General features: G+C 41.0%; 1 protein-coding gene across 9 annotated transcripts in view; it reads right to left on the reverse strand.

Annotated features, from left to right (window-relative positions):
- The window catches only part of LIMCH1 (LIM and calponin homology domains 1), a 627082-nt gene that overhangs the window by 337177 nt on the left and 263818 nt on the right, over positions 1–26087 (reverse strand). For all 9 annotated transcript variants that reach the window (XM_033946571.1, XM_033946536.1, XM_033946527.1 and 6 more), the window contains one exon: positions 2612–2681. Coding sequence is in view for 8 of the 9 variants with exons in the window: in XM_033946536.1 (XP_033802427.1) it covers positions 2612–2681 (70 nt within the window). In the remaining variant the exon portion in view is untranslated. The remainder of the gene's footprint in view (positions 1–2611; positions 2682–26087) is intronic.

Here is a 26087-nt window from a genome sequence, read left to right on the forward strand (position 1 = left end):
ATATAGAGGGAGGAGCCTAAGGGAAGGGGCTTTAGACATCTGAGCCAATAATAGCCTTAGGCTCCTCCCTGTGCATCACATAATGCACCAGGGAGGGGAAGGCCTGTCATTTTCGATGGGCGAGCCTCAAACTTGGAGAGATCATGCTTCCCTCCAGCTCCAAACATCTACCAAAGGTACAGGTGGGAGTCATGGAGTGGGGGGGGGGGATCGGGGGAGCATCCGGTGGGAAAAGGGAGTGAGCATCCCTCCTGCCTTTTTTTTCAGGAGGAAGGGGGGAGGGGGGAGAATGGTTTGGGGGGGGCCTCCGTTGGCAGGAGGAAGTGGACATCCCTCTTGCCTTTTATTTATGGGAGGAAAGGGGGAGGGGAGGGGATGATTCAGGGGGGGTTCCATTGGCAGGAGGGAGAAGACATTTCTCCTGCCAATTTTCTCTTGCTTTCCTGCTTCTCAGACAGCACATGCAGAGCTCCAGCGGCAAACCTTTGGCTGCCGAAGTCCCTCCAACAAAAGGTCATGATATGATCGGGGAGGAGGGGATGGGGGGGGAGGACAGCAACAGCAGCAGTGGAAGGAAGGAGAACTGAGAGGAAATACTTAACTCACCAAATCAACTTCTGGCTACATTCCTGCTTGAGAATTATTCTAAACTGGACTGTGTAAATGTGTACTTAAAATTTCACTAAATTCCTCACTTTAGAAGTGAGGAGACATGGGTAAATTTAAGGTGGGTGGAAGAAGCTAGGTGCTTAGCACTGATTCTTAGCACTAGGCTTATAAATTAGGCCCATAAATGTAGGGCAATTAAAGTCATGCTTAATGCAAAACTTTTAAGCTCCTAGCTTGAGACAAATTTTCAGCTGAAAATAGGCTCTTAACTTTGGCTGAAAATAGGGCATACATTTAGAAGCCTGCACTAAGAAGTCCAGCTTATTTCAAATATCAAGCCCTGAATCATAGAACTACCTAATTGATTTTCATTTCGCAGGTGAAAATAAAACCAAAATAGTACTAACTAAAAACAGCTGTGATATAACCTGTTTTCTTTTAAAGCAGCAGGACTCTGGCAGTGAAATACTTCAACTGGTAGGGCATGAGCACTCCCATTTGATTCTGGTCACCTTATCTCAAAAAAAATATAGCGGAATTAGAAAAGGTTCAAAGAAGAGCAACCAAGATGATAAAGGGGATGGAACTCTTCTCATATGAGGAAAGACTGAAGAGGTTAGGGTTCTACGGGTTGGAAAAGAGACGGCTAAGAGGAGATATGATTGAAGTCTACAAAATCCTGAATGGAGTAGAACGGGTATAAGTGGATCATTTTTTTTACTCCGTCAAAAATTACAAAGACTAGGGGACACTGAAAGCTATAGGGAAATACTTTTAAAACCAATAGGAGGAAATATTTTTTTCACTCAGATAATAGTTAAGCTCTGGAACGCATTGCCAGAGGTTGTGGTAAGAGCAGTTAACGTAGCTGGTTTTAAGAAAGGATTACACAATTTCTGGAGGAAAAGTCCATAGTCTGTTATTGAGACAGACATGGGGGAAGCTACTGTTGTTATTATTTAGGTTTTTGCCAGGAACTAGTGACCTGGATTGGCTACCATGAAGATGGGTTATTGGGCTAGATGGACCATTGGTCTGACCCAGTAAGGCTATTCTTATGTTCTTATGATTATAATATAGTAAAGCTTCATAATAGACTCTCAATCCCAGTTTGATTTGTCTCGACACTATGGTGAAATTACATACATCTCAATTTACATACTTCTCAGTAATGCTTTCCGCTTTAAAGTTGCAAGTAGGTTCAAAGGATCATGAATACATCAAAAAGCTGCTCAACAGACGTAGTAAAGTAGAATGTGAAATCTGTCATGGATTTGTGTTCCACATCATTTTCATTTACCCAAATTAAAAAAAAAACTGTTGTCAAGAAAGTGACGTGCCTAAGGCATTAAAGAAAGGATAGCATGCTATATACTATGTTCATAACTTCTATCATACCAAGCAGCCTTATGGGGCAAAGACTTGGAAAAACTAATTACACACTCAAACAATTATGATGAATTTAGGAAACACCTAAAAACATACCTGTTCTCGAAATATCTAGGTAACGAATCGGAACAATAGCCCCCATCGCAATCCCTCCCCAATTTAGATCTTGTAAACTGTTAACCTCTAATCTCTAACTATGAATGTTCCTCACAATTTATGGAATTTTTCTAATTCATTGTGAACCGCTTGGAACTTCACGGTCCTGCAATTTATAAACTGTTGTTATTATTTTTATTGTTGCTACTATCAGATATTCGCCGCTACACTCTGTAATTCGATGTCTGTGCAATTTATCTTCATTGTAAACCGCCTAGAAGTCGCAAGATTGTTGGCGGTATATAAGAATAAAGTTATTATTATTATTATTATAACAAAATATCAAAGATGTTCACACACTATGCCAAAGTCAGGAAGCAATGCCAAAATTAACAGAAAAGGAGAGTCAGGGGAAAGAACTGAAAAGAAAACAGCAGCCAGGTCAAAAAATATACCTACAGTCATTTCAAAATGCCCTCCAAGGTATATGTTTTATCCGAATTGGAACAGTACTCACCAATCCTGCAATGGGAGTTGGAAGTCTGTTGATCTTTTTAACAAGTCCTGGCTTTATAGCATTCAGCAGCCTGTCAAGATAATAAAAGGGATATTTATACATTAGTCAAAAGTCATTAGCATGACATGTATAAAAAGGTAAAAATGGCAACAGTGTGATAACATTTTGATTTCCAAACATTTCAAATAACCACTTACAAGCAAAATGCACACACAATACATTTTAGAAACTATATAATACTAAGGAATATTTACAGTTACAGTTATTTTATTTGACATACTATACTTTACTGGCAAAAAGTCAAATCAAATGTCAAAGCTTATTTCTTCTGCCATATGAGGTCATATTCATTCTATCAGTCACCATGTCTTATGCAAACAAACAGGGCAGAAGTCTCTTACTCATGAAAACATATACAATGATGGAAACCCATAAGGCAAAAGGCTGATATACCCTGGAGCAGGGGTATCCAACCTTGGGCCTCAAGGGCTGAACCCAGTCAGGTTTTCAGGATTTTTCCAATGAATGTGCATGAGGTCTCTTTGCATACAATGGAAACAGTGCATAGATATATACGTTTTGTCATGCATATTCATTGAGGAAATCCTGAAAACCTGATTGGGTTGCAGCCCTTAAGGACCAACGCTCAACACCCTTGCTCTGGAGTTTTCATAAAAACTGAAAATCAAATTGCATTGCCTATTTTGTCATCTAATAATAATATCTTATATCTCAAGGGAATTTACTTATCCAAAGTGATATACTAAATATATTCTACTAACTCACTTTGTTTGTTCAAAACAATATCATATCAATCAATCAAATAACTGAAGTAATTTAGTGAACACTCAGACCCACAGCTGAGGTCTCAGTGAAAAATTCACGGAGCAGCTGTTAAAGAGACCATCATCGTTGTTCACAGTCTCACCCTCCATACAACAGCTAAATAACTGCACAAAGATGGTAAAACAAAACCAACTTAGCTTTGAATGGAGTGGGTAATCGATATAGCTGCTCCGGTTTCCTTTTTAATCAAGTAACTGCATACATTACAATTGCCGACCCCCCTACCCAGGTTTCGCCAACTGGCTTCTTCAGGAGGGGTACTATAAATGCAAAACAACCACATTAACACTAAAACACTTCAGTTATCACTACTATAATTTTACACAATAATCACAATTAACTGCCACACCATTCACACTCAAACCTACCGGCATAACGCACTCCACACAACTCACAGACACTAGAGCTTTTGACGACGAATTTCCATCAGCAGGCCCACCTTATATGCTCCTCCCTTTCGATTACGTCATACTGACATCACTACAATCTGACCAATTAAACCCGCTCCTTCTATAAATGAAACCATTCGATTTCGTTATTTAACCCTTTTGGGGTCAAAGTGTGCCACTGGAAGATGAATTTTTGTTCCAAATATAGTAGACACTGAGTCACATCCCCTGTTTTTTTATGTGTCCTAGCTATAACTGTATATTTAACATCTTCTATTGAATGCGTATTACCTTATTCTTGTAGGAGTCAACAACTTAGACAAATCATTTTAAAGCACTGGTCAGTATTGCAGGTACATGAAAGCATGAACCAACTTCCATTGTTCGCTTACACTCGAGGCCGTAATCTGGGCCAAATTCTTAAACAGCAGGCCCCCGGTCAACAGAATTATGGGGGTCCTCATGTAAGCTGTGCCCATTGTGTATATTGCTCTCATGTCCTCAATACTGACCAAGTACTTATTCCTCAATCAGGAGGTAAGAAATTCTACTTAAGAACTAATACCAATTGTCTGTCCACTGCAGTGGTGTATTGTATAATATGCCCCTGCGGGCTTTATTATATCGGGCATACTCGGCGGGCCATCAAAACTCGAATCGCCGAACATCTAAGTAATATTAGATGTAATCGAGTGTCGGCTCCTCTTGTGAACCACTGGCTTGAACAGCAGCATTCAATAGAAGATGTTAAATATACAGTTATAGCTAGGACACATAAAAAAACAGGGGATGTGACTCAGTGTCTACTATATTTGGAACAAAAATTCATCTTCCAGTGGCACACTTTGACCCCAAAAGGGTTAAATAACGAAATCGAATGGTTTCATTTATAGAAGGAGCGGGTTTAATTGGTCAGATTGTAGTGATGTCAGTATGACGTAATCGAAAGGGAGGAGCATATAAGGTGGGCCTGCTGATGGAAATTCGTCGTCAAAAGCTCTAGTGTCTGTGAGTTGTGTGGAGTGCGTTATGCCGGTAGGTTTGAGTGTGAATGGTGTGGCAGTTAATTGTGATTATTGTGTAAAATTATAGTAGTGATAACTGAAGTGTTTTAGTGTTAATGTGGTTGTTTTGCATTTATAGTACCCCTCCTGAAGAAGCCAGTTGGCGAAACCTGGGTAGGGGGGGTCGGCAATTGTAATGTATGCAGTTACTTGATTAAAAAGGAAACCGGAGCAGCTATATCGATTACCCACTCCATTCAAAGCTAAGTTGGTTTTGTTTTACCATCTTTGTGCAGTTATTTAGCTGTTGTATGGAGGGTGAGACTGTGAACAACGATGATGGTCTCTTTAACAGCTGCTCCGTGAATTTTTCACTGAGACCTCAGCTGTGGGTCTGAGTGTTCACTAAATTACTTCAGTTATTTGATTGATTGATATGATATTGTTTTGAACAAACAAAGTGAGTTAGTAGAATATATCTAATAATAATAACCAGAGACTCAAGGAGAATGAATGGAAAATCTTACACTACAGTTGTCTATTCAAACATTTTGTTTGATTCACTACCCAAAATTACTTCTGATGTTTATTTAAAAAAATAAAAAAAAAATTTCCCCATAAAACAAACTATTCAAAAAAATTAAGAAAAAAAGGATTTCAATATAAAATTTGCATAGCCTCAGCTAACCAGCTCTAGGGTTGGAAATCTTTTAATCATCTGTCAGAAAAAACCCCTCCATTTTTCAAATATATACATTAAAAAATCATCAATGTCCCAAAATATTTATATCTCTAGTGTTCAACTACCATTCATATCTTTATATAAAATCCCAATATTTAAATCTGTCATTTATATATACATGCCGCTTATCTTACTTATTCTTCAAAATAGCCAGTTCCAATTTCTTTAATCATATAAATTCTCAACAGGGGTACTCATTGTTCACTATGGCTGCATCAGGGGATTTTATTGGCCTGCTTCCCTTCTGTTATTGGCTAAACTAAAGATATAAATTGCCTGGATGGTGGCCAAGTATCACTTCTATCGGGGCAACGTTTTGACTCACCTTCGCATCTCCTCACTCCCCTAATCCAGCTCACTTATATAGGGATACTACTGAGCCATTTAGCAAAATTTTTAAATGCAAAGATAGAGGAGTTATGCACTGCTTGTTAATACAACTCCCATTGAATATTGGGACTCCATGAAAATATTTAGCAGAGGTAATGTTTGTGGGTAATGATGAGCTGTTATTGCAAATGAAAGAGATCAAATTGTAGGACATAAAATTATCAACCTCCTCATGCATGAGACTACTAGGTGTGTACTTAGATAGTCACTTATCAATGGAATATCATATTCTGAATGTTGCTAAGAGCGCGTTCCTACAAATGAGAATACTCTCTAGAGAGTAAAGCCAATATTATCAATGTTAGATTTTCAAATAGTATTCTGAAGTCTCTTTATTACTAAACTGGATTTTTGAATGCTCTGTTTTGGGGTATTACAAACTCAAGGATGCAAGCTTTACAGATTGTGCAAAATACAGCAGCAAGGATGATCACAGGGGTGTCTCATTATGAGCTCATTTCTCCAGTACTGAAACAACTACATTGGTTGCCCATCGAATACCGTATTGAGTATAAAGTCCTGACAGTTATACATCATGTACTCTATGAGGAAGCACCACGGTATTTGATTCAGGCCTTGAAAAAATATGTGCCAAATCGCAAATTGTATTCACAAACGGCAACAAGACCGTCCCTTCAATGTGTTCAAGACGTGCATTATAAAAAGACCTGGATGTCAGCAATCTCTGTAGCTGGCCCAAGATTATAGAACGCAATTATTGGGTCATTAAGATTATGCTCTGAATTTGGATCATTTAAAAAAACTGTTGAAAAGTCACCTATTTGTAAAAGCCTTCTAAGTAAGGAGATGTTGGTAGTTCTCTCACAAAGACCAATTTAAAATGAAGCTTTGATATCATTTTAAGATTATTTCTGTATGTTGAATTCTGTATTTTTGGTATGTTATTCATTTTATGTATGTCTATTTGTAATCTACCTAGTTAATAGGCTGAATAGAAATTTTTTAAATAAATAATCTAAAGCAATTATAGAATGGCTGTGTCTCGGTTTTAAATAATTCATGTTGGCTATATGTGAAAATTATGAACAAGGTGTTGCACATTTTTCTATTTTGAAATATTGCAAAACCAATATGTTATATGTCGTATTTTATTTTTTTACAGTTCCAGTCGGAATTGTTATGCTAGTATTTGAGCAAGAACTGTGAAAATCACAGATCAAGAAAACCTATAGATTTGAAACACAGACATATATATGTGTTTTCTGTAATATGTTATGTATGTGACATTTCTTAATATTTTAATAATTTTTTGATGTACATTTTATTTTTATATATTTGTACATTTGCAGACTCCTGACTAAGGCATCATACATGTCAGGTCACTGTCATTTCTCTAATAAAATTGATGGATTTCCTAGCCATTTCATCTCTTCATTTGACAGTCACTGCTTTCTCCTTGCTGGTTTTCTTCATGGAGGCTTTCATCCTTTTACTTTGTTCTTGTTCTACATAATGACTGCTTCAATGAATGTTTTGAACTGGCACACTTTCCCTTCAGTGGTAGGGACCACTGACTACACAACACTGCCATTAGACCAATTAATAGCAAGGAGATTATTTTTTTAATAATAATAACTATTTTGTATACCGCAATACCAGAGCAGTTCAGAGCGGTTTACAGAGGAAGAGACTGTACACAGACAGCGATGTTACAAAAAAAGAAAGACTTTCAAATTACATTAGCAAGTTAAGAATAGTCAAGAATATCCGGAGGCATTTCAGAGATACAACAAGGCAGGAAGGGAGTCAGAGAAATTTATCAAAGAGATAGGTTTTAATTTATTTAATTCATTCCCTTAATATGCAGGTGGTCTGCAATGCCTTCAGCATAATAAATGAAGTTCTCAGAAAAAGTACTTAAAACGGGTTCAGTTGCTAATCAAGCCCAAGCACTGAACTGAACCAGAGAACACTGGGGTGCAGTTACCAAAACCCATTTGGAAAAGCAGTGGATGAACCAATCTCTCAAACATAAAGAGGATGTAAGACTCAGTACCATTTAAATGAACAAAGAAGCCACAACTGGATGCATAGAACATCTCAAGTATATTCACATCATTATACAAAAGTTGGAAAGTGATAAGATCTGCTAACTCACACAGCCAACTGTGCTTCATTATACTGATAATTTATCCAGCTTTTGGACTATACAACTTCTTTGAGGGAAAGGGTGGGGGAAGTAAAAGATCCCCTGCACTAGTTATGTTATAAAATATTTGGATGGCCATGTAATTAAGTGCAATTTCACTGCAGTCATATGATTTGTTTTGCCCAATCTAGAGAATGACACGGGAACAGATTTCGTCCCCGCCGATAACCGTGAGAAACAATTCCGTGTCATTCTTTAGTGTATCTCAACCTAAGTCCTTCTACACCAGCATTCTTCAATGCAAGGCTTGAGGGTCAGTGGCTGTGCCGAATCTTCTCATTATCCTTAAAGAATGACGCGAGGATGGTTTCCCGTGGGGACAGGGAAACCATGAGGACGGGGACACTAGCTCAATCATCCAACTCCATTTCCACATGGCTTGTCATACAACGTGTATGCATTAAAATATAGATTTCCTGGCAACTGTTATATTCTAGGTTCAAATCTATTTATGCCAAATACCGGTAACTACAAAAATTTAATGCAAAATGACACCCAGATGGAAGACCAAGGCTCAACTGCTAGTGCAGGCCTAAACTCATTGGGAGTTGAGTAATACTAATATAACACACATGGCCTCTAAAATAAGCTCACATACAGTACCTACACACTGTACATCCATCTCAACAGTTTGAAGAAGGAAACTGACTTACTTGATTCATAGATAAACACAGAATCAAGAAAAACAATATTTAAAGAGTGAGATTGCACCCTATCCTCTAAAAATTAAAGTCACAGCCCTGGAAAAAGATAAGGTGCTATATTCTTCAGAGAAAACCCTGCTCTTTTGACCTTTAGAAGAGATGCTGTACCACTTGACTTAGGATAGGACACGAGAAAAATGTCCAGCCTCAAAAGCTGCCTACATCCACTCACTGATGGAAAAGCCTGAGGGCCAAAAGCAAGAAGAGCACTGGAGGAGAAAGTAAACAGCAAAAGCTGGTGAATTTAAACCCCTCTTCTACAAAATTTCACTAGCAGTTTCTAGCGTGGGGAGCCGTGCTGCTCCCTACGCACATAGGAACTCTATGAGCGTCGGGAGCAGTGCAGGCCATTCAGCGTGGCTTCCCACGCTAGAAACTGATAGCACAGTTTCATAGAAGAGGGGGTAAGCTTACTTTGGAATGTAGTTTAAAAAAAAAAAGAAAAAAAGCATAAATGAAGATCTGTTTTCAATTTATATGATTTTATGGGCCAAAAATCACTCTCAATCTGAACCTTTTCCTTTCGTGTGTCCCGGATGACGGGACATTCCAAAAATTACATAGACAGTGGATAAACAGTCTGTATGAACTAATAAAGAGCCAGGAACACAAAATATTTGAATTTACAGACTTATGACTTATTTACATTCTGTTTACAATAGCCGTAAATGATAATGGTGAATAATACAAAACTTTGCTAAAACAATTACGATTGGAACCAGCGTAACATAAAATTTATTACGATAGGAAAAGGTTAATGCACAATATGAATAAGCATCTTTGACATGTAGGATTGCTATAGAATTTGTATATCTACAAGGTAAAACATACGTCTGTCACCAATTTCTTATCTAGATCTCAGGGGTGATTTTTTTGTCAAAGTCACCAACCCAAAAATCTTTTTACCAGCAACTGAAACATTTCTGAATTTGCTTTCTTTTCCACAATTCCAGCTACAGTTAAAGGTAAGGCTCTCTGCTGACCCCATTGCAGAGCTTCTTAGCAGCTTAGAAGCAACTTTTCAAACTATAGGTCAATATTCAGGCTGCAGTTATCAACAGTTTTGAAGTCTCTGACTGCTGCTGGTTGAAATAAGCTTGGATATCACTAAGTAACATGTTTTTGTTCCTGGGCAATAAGTGTATTTCCTAATTGCTCATGCCTAAGAAGTAAAGAAAATGTCTTATTTCCATTAAACTTTGTTTTTGTGACCAGAATAGTCAAATTTTGCAATTTACCTATTAAAAACGTGAAAATACCTAATTTTCACCTTTTTATTCTTATAGTCATAAAAAGCAACATATGACAAAAACGCAATGCAAAAAAACGAAGAGAATAAAAGTGAGTGGCTAAAAACATTAAAAAAAATTATATGTATATATGTATATACAGTACTCCCCAAAATTTGCGGGGGTTCCGTTCCAGGAGCACCCACAAATTATGAAAAGCCGTGAATATCGGATGTGGTTAAAAAAAGCATATTTCATAGTTTAAACCTTTTTAGAAGATGTAAACCTGCAGGGGAGGGGTTCTGCAAGCCTCTGGAGCCAGTTGCTTCTTTTTTGTGCTGATCGCAGATGCCGTTTTCTTTTTCTCTGACGGCAGCAAAGAGCTTCCATCCCCTGGCAAAGAATGCGGCGTTGGGGATTTCCTAGCACCAGATGCGCAAAGTGCCGTTGAAGAGGCTAGCCTGTCCATGAAGAGAAGTCTTCGTGGTCCTAGCAAACACCTTGTTAAAGTAGCTGCCGGTTGCAGTGAAAAACTGCAAACGACTGAGTCCGCAAACGCTGAACCGCAAATTCACAGGGGTTTACTGTAATCTTTTTTTATGTTTTTAGACACTCACTTCTATTCACTGCTTCGTTTTTTTGCATTGCGTTTTTGTCATATCCTGCTTAAATACTCTTTGTCCTTATGTGCCATGGTGAGTTTATTCCAGTCCTATTTTCACTAATTGGTCTTTTTTGGTTTCTGCTCTCACTTCTATTCACTGCTTTATTTTTTGCATTGCGGTCTTGCTATATCCTGCTTAAATACACTTTTTCCTTAAGTGCCATGGTGGATTTGTTTCAGTTTTATTTTCACTAATTTGTCTTTTTTGGTTCCTGCTCTCACGCCCTTATATCTTTTTCAAATGTTTTTTTAATATATGCATTTTTGTTCTTAAGTAATGTTCAAGTTCAAGTTTATTAATTTTAATATACCGACCATCGCCGAGCATCTGACCGGTTTACAATGTCAAAAATGAAAGATTAAAATAAATTATCATAAGGGGAGGGGAAATGTGAACATTAAATAGACAAATTACAAATAAGAACATGAGCTTGAGGGGGAAGGGGGAAGGGAAAGTCAATAATTACATCATTAAAAAAACAAATTAAAAAGAGAGGAAGAGAGGGGGAGGATATAACATCAGGAAAGGGGATCACTTCTTAAAAGTGGTTCTTATTTAGTTTGCTAGCTGTTGGTTTTTAATGTTTTTTAATATATATGTTTTAGTTTTTAATACCATTGGTCTATATATGAAATTGTATTCAGTTATAATTGCTATTTTACAGTTTTCCATATTATTGTTTTTTTGCATCCAGTATCTATGTATGATATTGTTTTGTTTTTTATTATTATTTCAAGGGGTTTTTTGTATTATGTATGTACAATTTAGTATCCCCTGAGGAAGACGCTGTTCAAACACGCCAAAACTTGGATCCTAGTTGGGACCTTTAGTATTGAATAAAGATACCCCTTTTGACTGACAGGACGCCTCCCTTGTCTCTTTCTCTGCACCCTGGCTCAAAGCCTTAAGTCCCAACAAAAACTGGCATCTGGGATGCTGAGTACAATTTAACTAGTAGGAGCCTCTCCTGCAAGGTTAAAGTGCAATGAAAGACCCCATAATGCTATTTTTGTCATCCTCAACACCAGCAATCACCTTTTTCCCTTTTTGTCCCCTACTCCCTGCTTTTCAAATTCTCAGTAGTTTTCATCTGAAATTAGCAATCTTGAGAAAAACCTGACATGAGAATGACACCTTACATTACAACGATACTAAAGCAAGCAGATAGCGTAACTGGTTTTAAGAAGGGTTTGGACAATTTTCTGAATGAAAAGTCCATACTCTATTATTAAGAAAGACATGGGGGAAGCCACTGCTTGCCCTGGATCGGAAGCATGAAATATTGCTACTCCTTGGGTTTTGGCCAGGTACTAGTGACCTGGATTGGCCACTGTGGGAACAGGCTACTGGGCTTGATGGACCATTGGTTTCACCTAGTAAGGCTATTCTTATATTAGGGTTTGTGAGAACAAATTATCTCCAAACTGCAAATTGGCCCACTGGTCCCAGGCATTTTAGTGGCTTATACAGTTTGTCCTGCCATTTTGTAAAATTTCAGCTTGTATGTTTTGGTCACACAAACAGGGGAGAGTGTGGCGTAGTGGGTAAAGCTACAGCCTCAGCATTCTGAGGTTGGGAGTTCAAACCCACACTGCTCCTTGTGACCATGGGCAAGTCCTTCAATCCTCCTATTGCCCCAGGTACATTAGATAGATTGTGAGCCCGGCGGACAGACAGGGAAAATGCTCAAGTACTTGAATAAATCCATGTAAACCATTCTGAGCTCCCTTGGGATAACGGTATAGAAAACTAAATGAATAACTAAACAAACATACATATATAAGTGCTGGGACTGGGCAGTTTAAAGCATGAATACTGTTCATATAATGACCGCCTAAATGTTTACAAAGAGCAGTATCACTTGTTGTATATACATGCAAGCACTGGCATATATAACAAAAGTGGAATAAAAAAAGATTAATTTATTAATTTGTCAATTCAATTGTACTGATAGTTAATGGAAGAAGGCAAACCTCAGATCATAGCCTATGGCTATTTGACAAATGCAATATAATGATTTCAATCATTGGTCCGCCTCCTTCCTTTTGATATAAATACAATAATTTGTTAAGTGTGACAATTAATACAATTACTATGAAATTAATACAATTACTATGAAAACTTTATTAGTAGTAGTTTTTATAAATTAGTTAATATGATTGTCAAAAAATAAAAAAATAATGAAATTAATGGCTAAAGCATCTGCGCAAAATGGCAATTCTGTGCAAAATAACAATTTAGCCACATAAAACTGAATTCATAGAAAGTTCATAGAAAAACCACTTATCTTAGTGGCCACAATAACTGACTCTAAATTGACGGATCCGTTTCGTTGATACTTCTTCAGAGAATCAGTTGAAAAAAAGCCATGATACTGACTAAATAATACTGACTAACCCATGAAAGTGGCTTTCCAGAGAGTGAAAATGGCCTGCATCAGACCTGAATAATGGCACTCGCATATATACAAGCCAGTTTCCACCACATGTAAGAACCTTATTCCAGAAAATATTAGAGCAGCCAATTAAAGAATAAAGCTCCTAAAGGCTTGCTTGCTTTATTTTTTTTACAGTTTAGAGGTGCTGTACAGAGCAAACACACTTATTCCTTTAACTACTCTTTTTAAAACCCAGCTAAAACTAGCATTTATCTGTCACTTATACGAAGAGATTTTTTTTAAATATACTGTGTACATGTAGTTCTGTGCAAAACTGCCCAAAACCACATCCCTTTGAACTTGTGCATCCTGCAACAATCCTGTGTGCGAACAGTGGCATTCTAGATTACTTGCATATATATTATTTACACACAGAATTACCATACAAGTCCAAAATACCTCCCTGTAATAGGTGTTCTTCAAACACAGAGAGCATAAATGAAGAAAACTTTCAGAGTTCTTATCTCTGCACTAGAGAGCATGGGTGGCATATCCTGCATCAATGCAGTCATGTGGAATCCTCCTCAGTTCTGCATATTAGATACCAGTAGAAAACTCAATTCTCAGAGAGGGACGCGGATTTATATTTACTGGAATCCTGCTGTCCTTGGGGAAAAGCTAGTACATATAAGTAATGTTGCTTTTTCCGAGGACAAGCAGGATAGCAATTTTCACTCATGGGAGCGCCTAGCGATAGGTTGCCTTTGTCAATAAGGCAAAACATGGAACAGCAAGACCAAGGGGCAAGCAACTTAATTTTTTCAACAACAACCCATTTTCTGTTATAAAGGGAATCGATAAATTTTCCCTGACTGAAATTGATTTTTAAAGGGCAGAAAAAAGGCCATACCAAGAATGTCACCAAGCCAAAAAAGTCACTTATTTTAACATGGAGTTACCACATACCATGATGAAACAAACTTCCCCAAAGTAGAAGGGATCAAAGAAAGTGGCCCTGTACAACTACAATGATACAAGATATCGTGCATATCCTCAGAGTATAAATGTAAGTTTTGGAAGGTCTGTAGTGATAATTCTAGCCAATGATATCACCCACGTGTGAGAACTGCTATCCCACACACACCCCTTAGAGCAGGGGTGTCAAAGTCCCTCCTCGAGGGCCACAATCCAGTCGGGTTTTCAGGATTTCCCCAATGAATATGCATGAGATCTATCTGCATGCACTGCTTTCACTGTATGCTAATAGATCTCATGCATATTCATTGGGGAAATCCTGAAAACCTGACTGGATTGCGGCCCTCAAGGAGGGACTTTGACACCCCTGCCTTAGAGAATCAAAAAAAATTCTGTTTAGGTGTTATGGAGATCAACTTTCTACTCAAGAGCGCAATCATTTCTTAAACAATAAATTAAAAAAATATAGAAAACTTTATTAGAGTAGCTACAGGTTTCATGATAAGCCAAAGCCCAAGCACATATGTATTTTCTACTGTATGACAAAAGACAGAGAGGGAGAGAGAGAGAGATTCCAGCAGCAGAAGTACAAAGCTATATAAGAAAACAACAGAAAGAGAAACAGCAAATAAAAACAGAAGTCTACATTCAAGCTTCACCACAAGACAAACAGAGCAACTGAAAGCAGAGATTGCAAACTGCAATACCTTTAAGGCTTAACGTTCCTAGAAAAAACAACAACTAAAGGACTAGCAGATTAAGAGCTATCTTTAAAACACCACTGCAGTAGTATTAAAATCTGGCCAAAAACGCATACCTTGCGAGTGCAAAACAAACATGCTTCATTCACCATAAACTATCCCAGATTACAACACGCCCAGGACATCCTACATGGCCTCAGCCATTTGCGTGGATGGCGTCTACAGAGTGCCAAACGGTAACTGTTCCCAAATAAAATTGCTTTGTAGGTCTTCCGGAAGAACAAGACATTTTAAGTTGAAAAGCTTACCTACTTCTGGCAGGTTTTCTGTTCCCAGGCTGTTGAGCTGTTCCTTCTTTAAAACTGTTGCCTCATCTGAAGTACACAGAACTGATGCCAAATTACCAAGTGCCTCAGGGTACTCAGCCACTGCACAGTCTCAGAGCCACAGTTCAGAAAGCCAACTCTCAGGAGACCCTCCGTGTTAATCAGACAGAGTTCGACAGTTGCAGTTTCTACACTGAGCTGACAACTGTATTTATACAGCACAGCTTGACAGAATTTAAAACAGAATATCTATGACTTTGATGTGCTGACGGTTTCTGTTGCTGTCTGCTCAGATATGACAGTTTTATGGAAATTTCATAAATTAATAGGGGCAACCAGGCTTACGGCAGCGAGTTTGTTGTATGAATTACTTAAAGCATGGTTATGCTCTGACAAAGATGACACACAAAGCAATTTACATAAGACAAGATTGACAATAGCTTTTAACAAACATTAGTACTTAAAGGGGATTTCTTATTAGAAAGTAAGCCACCATGTAACAGTCTGGAGTGTGTAGATAGGGAAACCCATGCCAATTAGACCGATCATGAGAAAAAACATTTTTAATAAAGATGATTAAGTAAGTCACTTATCAGAATATCATGCCTTGGAGAGAGATCCGGGGTCATTAAATGGCCAGAACTGCACTTAGATGCATATAAGGAGACAAGAAGTCCTACAGGAGGAAAAGCAAGGATCACAAAAAAGCCTGAGCCTGAGGCTTTGCACACCACATCTGACTCTACCATTAATTGGCTTACTCTAGCAATAGCCCTGAAAAGTACAGCTTTAGGCCTCCTATCCTGTCCTGTACTAGCAAAGAGACTCAACGGCCATTCTTAGGAGATGTAGAAAGAAAAGAAATAAAGATGAAACAGAAAACTATTTGCAGGCAAAAGTTACCCTCTTCATTGGCACAGCTTCCAGAAGAGCAAAGAGCAAGAAAAACAATATGTAAAGCAGCAATATTTATATGAAAAGCAAATAAATCCAATGTTTGCAGATGTTATATATATATATATATATATATATATATATATATATATGTATATATATAGTTAGGGTCCGATTCTATAACTGGTCATCTTGGAGAGAAATTTTTTTAAAAAGCACCCGATTCAAGCCTATTTTATTAAGGCAACACAGGTGCCTTTATAAAATAAGTTCCCAAATTCAGTCCAGTAACAAATGATGATGCACGCATTAACACCTGCTCCACATTAGTTATCTACAAACTTCATTCCTGAATCTGTTTCAAGCGACATACACATCAATAAAATGCACAGACAGTAAGCAGACCCCCAAGTCTATGGACACCCAATTCACTAATTCTTATATGTACTCTTCGTAGGGTTACCAGATTTCTGTGGCCCTCCGAGTACCTACAAATCCAAAATGTGGCCCTGTAAAGGGTTTGAGTTTGAGACCACTGGTGTATACCTTCCTATTTTCAAAATTACACCCAATACATAATGGTTAACCACAAAATTAAACTACACTGTATTCTTCTAAACATTCATTCCTACCATTCCTACATTCATTCTTCTAAACATTCATTCCTACCTGGCCTTGGTCACACATGCAGAACACAGATAACTCCTATCCAAATACAGGACCACAAATTAACTCCCTACTTTCATGAAGACGCGCTAGGCTTTTTTATCGTTGGCTGTGGCGGTATTAGCTCCAATGCTCATAGAATTCCTATCAGAGCTAGCACCACTGTGGCTGGTGATAAAAAAGCCTAACTTGGCTTCGTAAAAGGTGTGTGTGTGTGTGGGGGGGGGGGGGGAGTAAAGTACTAATATACACAAACAAAACCCTAAGATGTCAGACTCTACATGCAGTATAACACCAGAGAAATGGAAATTAATTTCTTCCTGAATAGTGCAAAATATAGACGGCAGATGTAAATTCTCAAAACTGATACATTTCAATCATTAAATTGAAAATGAAATCATATTCCCTACTTTTGTTGTCTGGTGATTTTATTTTTCTAATCATCTTTTTCCAGTCTCTGGTTGAACTTCCTTATGTCTGTGCTCTTAACTGTGTTTCTAGGACCTTCTTATCATTTGCTATTTTTTCTTCTTCTTCACTTTCTGCCCTGCATCCATCTTTGGCATTAGCTTTTAATATTCATCTTTCTTCCATTTTTCTGCTTTCGTCTCAAAATCTATCTCCTTTTATATGTCTTCTCTTCCCATCTAACCATGTGCATCGTCTCCTCCCTCTTTCTTCTTCCCTATTCCCATCTGTCCATAAAAAGCATTTCTTCCCTCTCTTCCTTTCCATCACTGTGTACTATCTCTTCCCTCTCTCTCCTCTTGCCCTCCCTCCAACTCTGTGCACCATCTCTTCCCTCTCTCCCCCCCCCCCCATCCCTGTGCACCATCTCTTCCCTCTCCCCCTCCCATGGTCTGATATATTTCTCCTCTCTTTCCCATAACCTGGCATCTCTCTCCTCTCCAATGGTCTGGCATCTCTCTCTCCTTCCCTCCTCCATCTGCGTTTCCCTCTACTCTCATCTATCCACACCCACTCCCCCACCCCCACCCCTGGGTTAACTTAAAACAGCTCCAGGGAGCACCACAGTCCATGCATCTCTTCCCCTTCTGTCCTTCTCCCTCTTCTCCCTTTACCTTCTCGTCTCCTTTCAATCTCCTTTTTCTTAGAGGTCCCAATGCGGCAGCCATTCTCACAAGCTGCCAGTGCTGCCCCAAAGATTTCCCTCTGCTGCGATCTGCCCATGCAGAAACAGAAAGTTGCATCGGGGGGATGGATCGTGGCAGACAGAAAACTTCGAGGCAGCACCGGCAGCTTGTGAGAATGGCTGCCACGCCAGGGCCCCTCCAAAAAAGAATATTGAAAGGAGACTGGAGAGGGAGGGAGAGAAACAGAAGGGGAAGAGATGCCCAGACTGCATGCCTGCCCTGGTCATATGAGGTTCCAAAAACATTGGGGGTGCTCAAGCACCCACAGAGCTGGTGTCTATGTACACATATGCAAGCAAAATGGCCATGCAATATTATAAAAAGCCTTTTCCATTTATAAAATCAGCTTTATATATAGGAAAACCTTTATAAAATTATCATCCACACATTAAAATAGGATTCATGTAGAAGAGCTTTAAAGAAAGAAAGAAAGGAGGAGGAATAGGAAACTGGTTGCCCAAACAAGTTCTTCACCATAGTCAGAAGTCAGGCTTACACCACAACTTAACCCTCCCATCAAGTGGCAGACTTGATACAACTGTTAGATCTGAGTCACCAAAGCACAATTTAATTTACAAAACTTTTCAAAGAAAAATAAAGGTCTATGGGTTAATTTTCTCTCCATGAATCTCACTGTAACTGTATAGAAAACTCTTGACTCCCTCAGGCAGTGCTCTCTCCAATTCAAAAGCGTGGGCTGGAAACAAAATCAAACGAGAGCTTTGTAGGTTCCTCTGTGATAGTACCCAGTGGTAGTGAGATGCCAACAGGGAAAAAAGAAAGCAGGGCTCTTTGAGAATCTTAAAAAGTAATAACTTTCCTTTGTAGAATAAGTCCCTGCTGGCAAAGTTTCCCCACCCCTCTACAAGCCTTCACTTTATAGTGCCAGCACATTAATAGTGAAAATTATTACTATATTAGGGGCTCCAACAAGCAGTGGTGCCTTATGTCTTTAAGAACTGATGTGGTCAGAATTGAGACCTATAATATGTGCTGAGGCTGCCTGGACTTACACTGTGGGGGCTAGGGTTGTACAGAGAAGAATGTAAGCTGCAAGCACTCCCTTGTCTTGACTGAAAGAAAAAGAGCTGCAATGAAAGCAAAGTAATCACTGCAGGAGCTGCCAATTTAAATATCTAATTCAGTGATTCCCAAACTGGGCCCTGCATCAGTCAGGGCAAGAATGATCACCAGTCACTCCTGCTCATACAAACTCTGCTAACAAAATGGCTGCTGGTACCTCCTGTGACAGCCTCATGAGACTACCACTAGGCCCAGCAGCCGCTTTGTCAGTGGAGTCAACATGAGCAGGAGTGACTGGGGATCACTCCTGCCCCCTCTGGACCAATTGTATAGTAGGTCCAGGGAAGGGTCCTATAGGTGGGCCCAAGAAATGGGGGAAGGAGGAAGAGGAGATGGAGGGAGTGGGGTTCCAAGGTATATGAAAAATATTTTATTTTCCACCATGGAAAAATTTTTGGAAATAGCTGATCTAAGACTTTCAAGGCCTGCAAAGACTCTCTACCTGCTATAGGCTCAACATACTGCAGCAGTTCTCAATTTGTGTAAGAAAGAACGAGAAGGAAGTCATTTGCAACCCTGACATGTCTATAATGATAGGTATTCAACCAGTGACTCTCCTGAACCCAGGAATTCAGGAGAGGTTGGAATCCTCACACTCAATAAGATACATTATAAATTCAGGACTAGAGAGTTGCATGGGGACAGAAATCAAACCTGTCCCCGCTGAAATCCCAACCCACAATTTCCCCTCCCCCAAGGGCCTTCCTGGTTCCTGGGCACCAAGTCCAGTGGAGGGATCTTGGGGATAGAAGAATGGCCCTCTCAGGGATGCTGCCAGCTCAACCCTAAAATGCCCCACCTCCCTCCACTCCACCATATTTAAGGTACCCCCCCCCCCCGGCCTACCAAGGTACCTGGTGGTCCAGCGGGGCTTTTCTGGTAGAAGCGTGGCCCTTTTGCTCCTGGTGCTGTGACCTCTCCCAAGAGCTCACCACATTTCCAGTAATACTGTGAAGCCATTTTTAAAGGCAGATGCGAGGAGACAGGAGCAAAAGGGCTATACTCCTACCTCAAAGACCCCTGCTGGACCACCAGGTACTTCGGTAGGACTTGGGTGCAGAAGAGCTACAGGATGCCAACCCTGCCATAGACCATGCAGCAACTCTTCCCTCCTTACCCACACCCCCTCTCAACGCATGCATGCATGCAGCATCTCTTTCTCTCTCTTCCCACCCACCCCGAGTCCATACAGGGCCTTACCAGCCTTTCTTTTCAGGCTGCCAGCAGCGTTCATTCCCTCCTCCATGCTACCGGAAGCTGACCTGAAGCCTTCCCTCTGACATGTTTGCAATAACAGGGAAGTCATCAGGGAGGGATATGCACTGGACCACCAGGTACGGGGATATGAACTAAAAATACTGGGGGGATGAACTAAAATTACAGGGGGGGGAGATGATCTAAAGTACTGGGGGGATGACTTAAAAGTACTGTGGGGGATGATTTCAAAGTACTGGGGGGATGATTGATTTAAAAGTACTGGGGGGATGATTTCAAAGTACTGGGGGGGAGAATGAGTGATTTAAAAGTACTGGAGGGATGATTTAAAAAGGTACGGGGGAAACTTGGGGGCTGGTTGGCTGGCTTGGGGCTGGCTGACTGCCACTACACGTGTCTACTATTAGATGTGCCCACCTCTAGACATGCCCTGTACCCTGTCCCGGCCTACCACTAGACAACCAGAGGAGGGACAGAGTACAGGGCACACCATTTGGTTCAGAATTTTTTTTTCTTGGTTTTTCCTCCTCTACAGGTGGATGCGTCTTATGGAGCGAAAAATACGGTATCTTGAAACAAGGGAAAGGGATGGCATTTGATATATAGGCAGTCCCTGGATTAAGAACGAGTTACGTTTTTAAAGCTGTTCTTAAGTCGGATTTGTATGTAACTCAGAACTTGTAGATTTTAAGGTTCCTGCTCCTTACCTCTGCTCCCAGCTGACCAAAGGGCCAACTGACCCTACCAGTGTTTCCTCTAAGGTACAGAATGCACAACCACACACTGTTCTTAATGTGGCCATGCATCATTCCTGAATCTGTTACAGCAGAAGTGTAAGAGTCTATGCTACTGGAAATACTGCCCAGTGAAATTAAAGGAAGCTGAGATCGCATCAAGTTATACTTAAGTCGGGCATTTGTAACTTGGGGACTGCCTGCACCCTCTTTCTTTCTGTGATTACAATCAAAGCGGTTTACATATTTTATTCAGATACTTATTTTGTGCCTGTGGATTAAGTGACTTGCCAAGAGTCACAAGGAGCTGGAGGGGGAAATCAAACCCCTCCAGGTTTTCAGGCCACTGCACTAACCACTAGCCTACTCCTCCATTCAGTGTCGTAGCGAGGGCAAGAGGCACCTAAGGTAGAGGCATCCCTCCCCTGCCCCCACTCCCATCCACTCCTTCCCCGTTCCCCCTCTGCCACGCATTGCGCCCCTTCCCTTCTCCTGTACCTCTATAACGTTTGTAGCGCAAGCAGCAACCTCAACCTGCTGCTCACATCAGCGTCTGCTCTTCCTCCGACGTCACTTCCTAGGTGCAGGTCCAGAAAATGACGTCAGAAGAAGAGCCAATGCTGGTGTAAGTAGCAAGTTGGGGGTTGCCACTTGAACCTCAAATGTTAAAAAAGTACAGGGGAAGGGAAGCAGCGTGCGTGGTAGTGGGGGGGGGCAAGGAAGGAAGAGGGCTGGTGCCCCCTTTCAAGACACCACCTAGGGTGGACCGCCCCCTCCGCCTTATTACACCACTGCCTCCACTACATACAATAGCAAATATCAGCTCCTAGCACAGATATGGGCAAACTATGGCCCACGAACTATATCCGGCCCATTTAATGTTTTAATCCGGCCTGCTGAAAATTTCATGCTGGTCCATGCAGAGCCGGCGAGATTGGTGCACAGAAACTTCCTGACAGTCCGTGCAGGGCTGGAAAGATCAGGGGGGGCCCAATGAGTTCTGATGTTTTGCTTCCCAACCTCCAACAGTGGCTTCCTTCCCTCCCCTCTCAGCAGCTCTCAGTATTTGCCTGCAGCAGTGCCAGTAGCGTCAGTGAAGTGATTCACTTAGGCAGCCTTGGGGCTTTTGCTGGGTCGCAATCTGCCTCTGATGATGCAACTTCCTCTTTCCTCAGAGGTGGGCATGACCCATCAAAGAACCCAAGGCTGCCTAAGTAAATCACTGCACTAATACTACTGGCTCTGCTACAGGCAAGTACCGAGAGCTGCTGGGAGGGGAGCGGAGGGAAGGGGAGGGGAGGAAGTCACTGTTGGAGGCTAGGAAGCTGCTGGACTAAGGAAAATAAAGGGAGAGCTGCTACTGGATCTGGAGGAAGGGAGGAAGAAGGAGAGATGCTGCTGGGAGGGGAGGAGGGAAAGGGAAGGGAAGAGCGTTACTGTTGGATAGGGGGAGGAGGGAAAGGAGAAGAGGTACTGCTGGATAGGGGAGGAAGAAAAAAGAAAGGAAACAGCTGGCAGGGAGATTAGAGGAAGGGAAGGGGTTAGGGTGGAATGGAGATATCAGATGTGGGGAAAAAGGAGAGACAGAGGAATGAGAAAGTATAGAGAGATTGGTGCTGAGAAGGGGGTCATCAGAGAAATAAGGAGAGAGGAACAAAGGTGCTAGATCTGGTATAGGAGAGAGAAAAATGAAGAAAGCAGTGAAGCTAGAATGAATCGCGTAAAAAGAAGAGATGGGACGCAGGCTGGATGGAAAGGGGAGAGGGGCAAAGAAAGAAGGCATATACCATATGGAAGGAGGAGAGCAGACAGTGGATGGAAGAGAGTGAAAAGAAGATGAAAGCAGAAACCAGAGACAGTAGTCTGCCCTTTCAGGGGGGTTTCTTTCTTTCTGCCCATCATCATTCTGTGGCGGCCATGAAAAGCTGCTCTTGCAGAAATGACACCCCCCCCCCCCCCCCCGGTTGCCCAGCACCTCTGGCAAATTTAAGAACCCATTGTGGCCCACGAGTCAAAAAGTTTGCCTACCCCTGTCCTAGGAGATATATGAGAGATTTTCTTGGGCTCTTTTTTCCTAGGATACAACAGTTCAGGAGAGATAGGGTGCATCTCCTGCTTCTGGGACACACCTGCAACTCTCCAAGCAGGCTGCTCCTTCTTCACCATCCTGGGGGCAACCCTCTCTGCTCTGCACTGACACACACTGACCATTTCCTCTGAACTCTATAATTAATTTTCATCACTCCTAGACAATATGGTTGAGTCTATTCCACACTCGTCTCTCTCTCTCTCTCTCTCTCTCATATGCTAATTTGTGGGGACTTACAGACTCTGGATAAGCTGTGGCGAGTCCTCTTCATATTATTGAAAGTCTCCCTAGTGGCATGGAGATCAAAAGTCACGCTGGTGGGAATTATCGCTGCTGCATACTTTCCCTGCCAGAGCCCAGCAGAAGATGAGTTTGGATGGACCATGCAGGAGGAGGAGTTTGGGGGCTGGAGAGAGGTGAAGGATAAAGTGTTATGATGCTGCCTGCGGTCTGAAGCAGCTGGTCTCAATTACACTCGCTGGAAATTAGTTTCCACAGGTCATGACTGCTGAGAAGCATAATAGAATTCTACATTGTATATTTAATGTTTTTACGCAAAATCTGGAATTGGTGATGGGCTCCATTTAATGTAGAAGACCCATGCAGAGCATCAATCTTCCTACCCATCTCTAACATAAAACTATCTGAGGCTGGTCCTTCCTCTCCTAAGACAAAACAGGACTTTGTGCATTAATTCTGCTAGCTTGCTACTATATAATTATCCGGTATTTGTTCATGAATTCTTTTATAATGTTGTACTATGTAATTCAATTGCTGCAACCGTTTTAAGCTGTTTGTATTTTGTACATTGCTTAATACTTTTTGTCAATGGCAGTGTCTCAAACAAGAATAAATCCAATCCAATCCAAAATAGCAGCACTGGAAAAGCCATGCAACAGGAAATTAAAAGAGAAATAAATACAATTTAGCTTCCATTAGCTAGAAATCTGTCATCTTTACAAACACACAACTTGAAAGAAAACATGGTGACAAATTAAGCCTGTGCAACAGATGTTAAAAAACAGTTCTCAGAGGGATGAGCTCCACGGATGGCAGTGACGTGCTGCACAAAAGCAACAGCTCCCCTGTGCTACAAGCTGTTGTTTCTAAACCACTTCATCAGCCTATAAATAAGCACAAAATAAGTCTGTTCAGTGTTCACCTAGTTCTTCATCAAGTAGAAACAAGGCCTTGCAGATTATCAAAACCAGAATTACTTCAAGGTATTGTCCCATGTTCTGTTTACATGAAAAATATCAGACAATTAATAAAACAGCTTGTCAATACAGCTCAGATGCTAAGAACAATGGTTTTGTTACTACTACAGACCAAGCTGTATACCAGAGAAAATGACTAGCCAGGCACCTGTAGGATGCGTTTCAAATGCAAGAATTGTAGGAGTCTGTTCCATCCTAAGCTTCTCATCCAAACCCCTGGTTCAAAAAAGGATTAGTCTACAGCAAGGGTGTCAAACTCAATCACATAAGGGGCTGAAATCTAAACCATAGGCTAAGTCATGGGCCAAATTTTTTTATTAAGATACTTAGGGGTCCATTTATTAAGGTATGCTCACCGATTTAGCACGCGCTAAATGCGCACCTTAATAAAAGCATCCCTTTGCCTTAGTAGACGTATAGGGTTACAATCTCTCCTGACATAAGAACATAACAGCTGCCTTACTGGGACAGACCAAAGGTCCATCATGCCCAGTATCCTCCTTCCAACAGTGGCCAACCCAGGTACCAAATTGTACACTTAGCACTTCCATCCCTCTCTGGACATCGATAACACTTCTCAATGATATCACTTTGAGGCAACAGTCAATTGCTAACGCTAAAAACCACCTTGAGTTGACTTTCTGGTCAGGTAGATGGTTTAGGAATGCAAAACTGTGTGTCTGGGATGAGCTCAGCTTAACACAATTGTGAACTGAAGTGATAATCATAGACAGAGACAGAACTCGCCTCTTCAATAGTGCAGGCAGCCGGCAGGACTAGGCGGACCCGAACGGCGACAGCAGCCGGGAGAGCGCAGGCGACCACAAGCGGAAGTAGAGAGCATCAGGAGCACAGCGTGGCGGCCAAGAGACTTGCCCGCTGGAAGGCATCAGCTGTAGATACACGTGCCTCAAACTTAGCACGTGAATCTAAAGCTGATGCCTTCCGGCAGGCAAGTTTCGTGGCAGCCACGCTGTGCGACGCTGTGCTCCCGATGCTCTGTACTGCCACTCGTGGCGCCTGCACTCTCATGGCTGCCATTGCCGTTCGGGTCCGCCTAGTGCTCCCAGCAGGCCAGCTTAATTACAAATGTTTAATTGTTTGGCGGGCGAAATTGTATGATACTGCAGGCCAGAGTTTGACACATCTGGTCTACAGACAGACAGATGGGGAGGAGTGGGAACAGAAGGTCAAAACTAAGGTGCTGTTACAAACATTTACTAAGGCTAAGACCATGAGATTGTAATTAAACTCTGGAATTCGTTGCCAGAGAATACTGTAAAAGTTGTTAGCTTAACAGGGTTTAAAAAAGGTTTGGATAATTTCCCAAATGAAAAGTCCATAAGGCATAAGGCAGAGTACGGTACAGGGATTCAAACAGGGATTGGACGGATTCCTGAGGGATAAAGGGATCGTAGGATACTGAGAGAGGTGCTGGGATGTAACACAAGTATAGAAAGCTAACCAGGTAATAAGTATAGAAACCCAACCAGGACGTGCATGTGCAAGACCGGAGGGTTAGGACTTCGATGGGAAGATAGGACTTCAATGAGAAACCAAGGTGGCAAGGGGGCCCCTTCTGGTGATTCAGATAGGTCATGACCTATTTGGGCCGCCGCGGGAGTGGACTGCTGGGCAGGATGGACCTGTGGTCTGACCCGGCAGAGGCACTGCTTATGTTCTTATTATTAAGATGGTCTTGGAAAAATCCACTGCTTATTTCAAGGATAAACAGCATAAAGTCTATTTTACTCTTTTGGAATCTTGCCAGGTACTTATGACCAGAATTGGTCACTATTGGAAACAGGATACAGGGATTGATGAACTTTCAGTCTGTCCCGGTATGGCAACGCTTAACTAATGTAGGGAATAGTTTTGCTACAGAATGGAGCTTAGTGAATTTTGA

The sequence above is a fragment of the Geotrypetes seraphini genome, chromosome 1 (genome assembly GCF_902459505.1).
Source record: "Geotrypetes seraphini chromosome 1, aGeoSer1.1, whole genome shotgun sequence".
Lineage (NCBI taxonomy): Eukaryota > Metazoa > Chordata > Amphibia > Gymnophiona > Dermophiidae > Geotrypetes > Geotrypetes seraphini.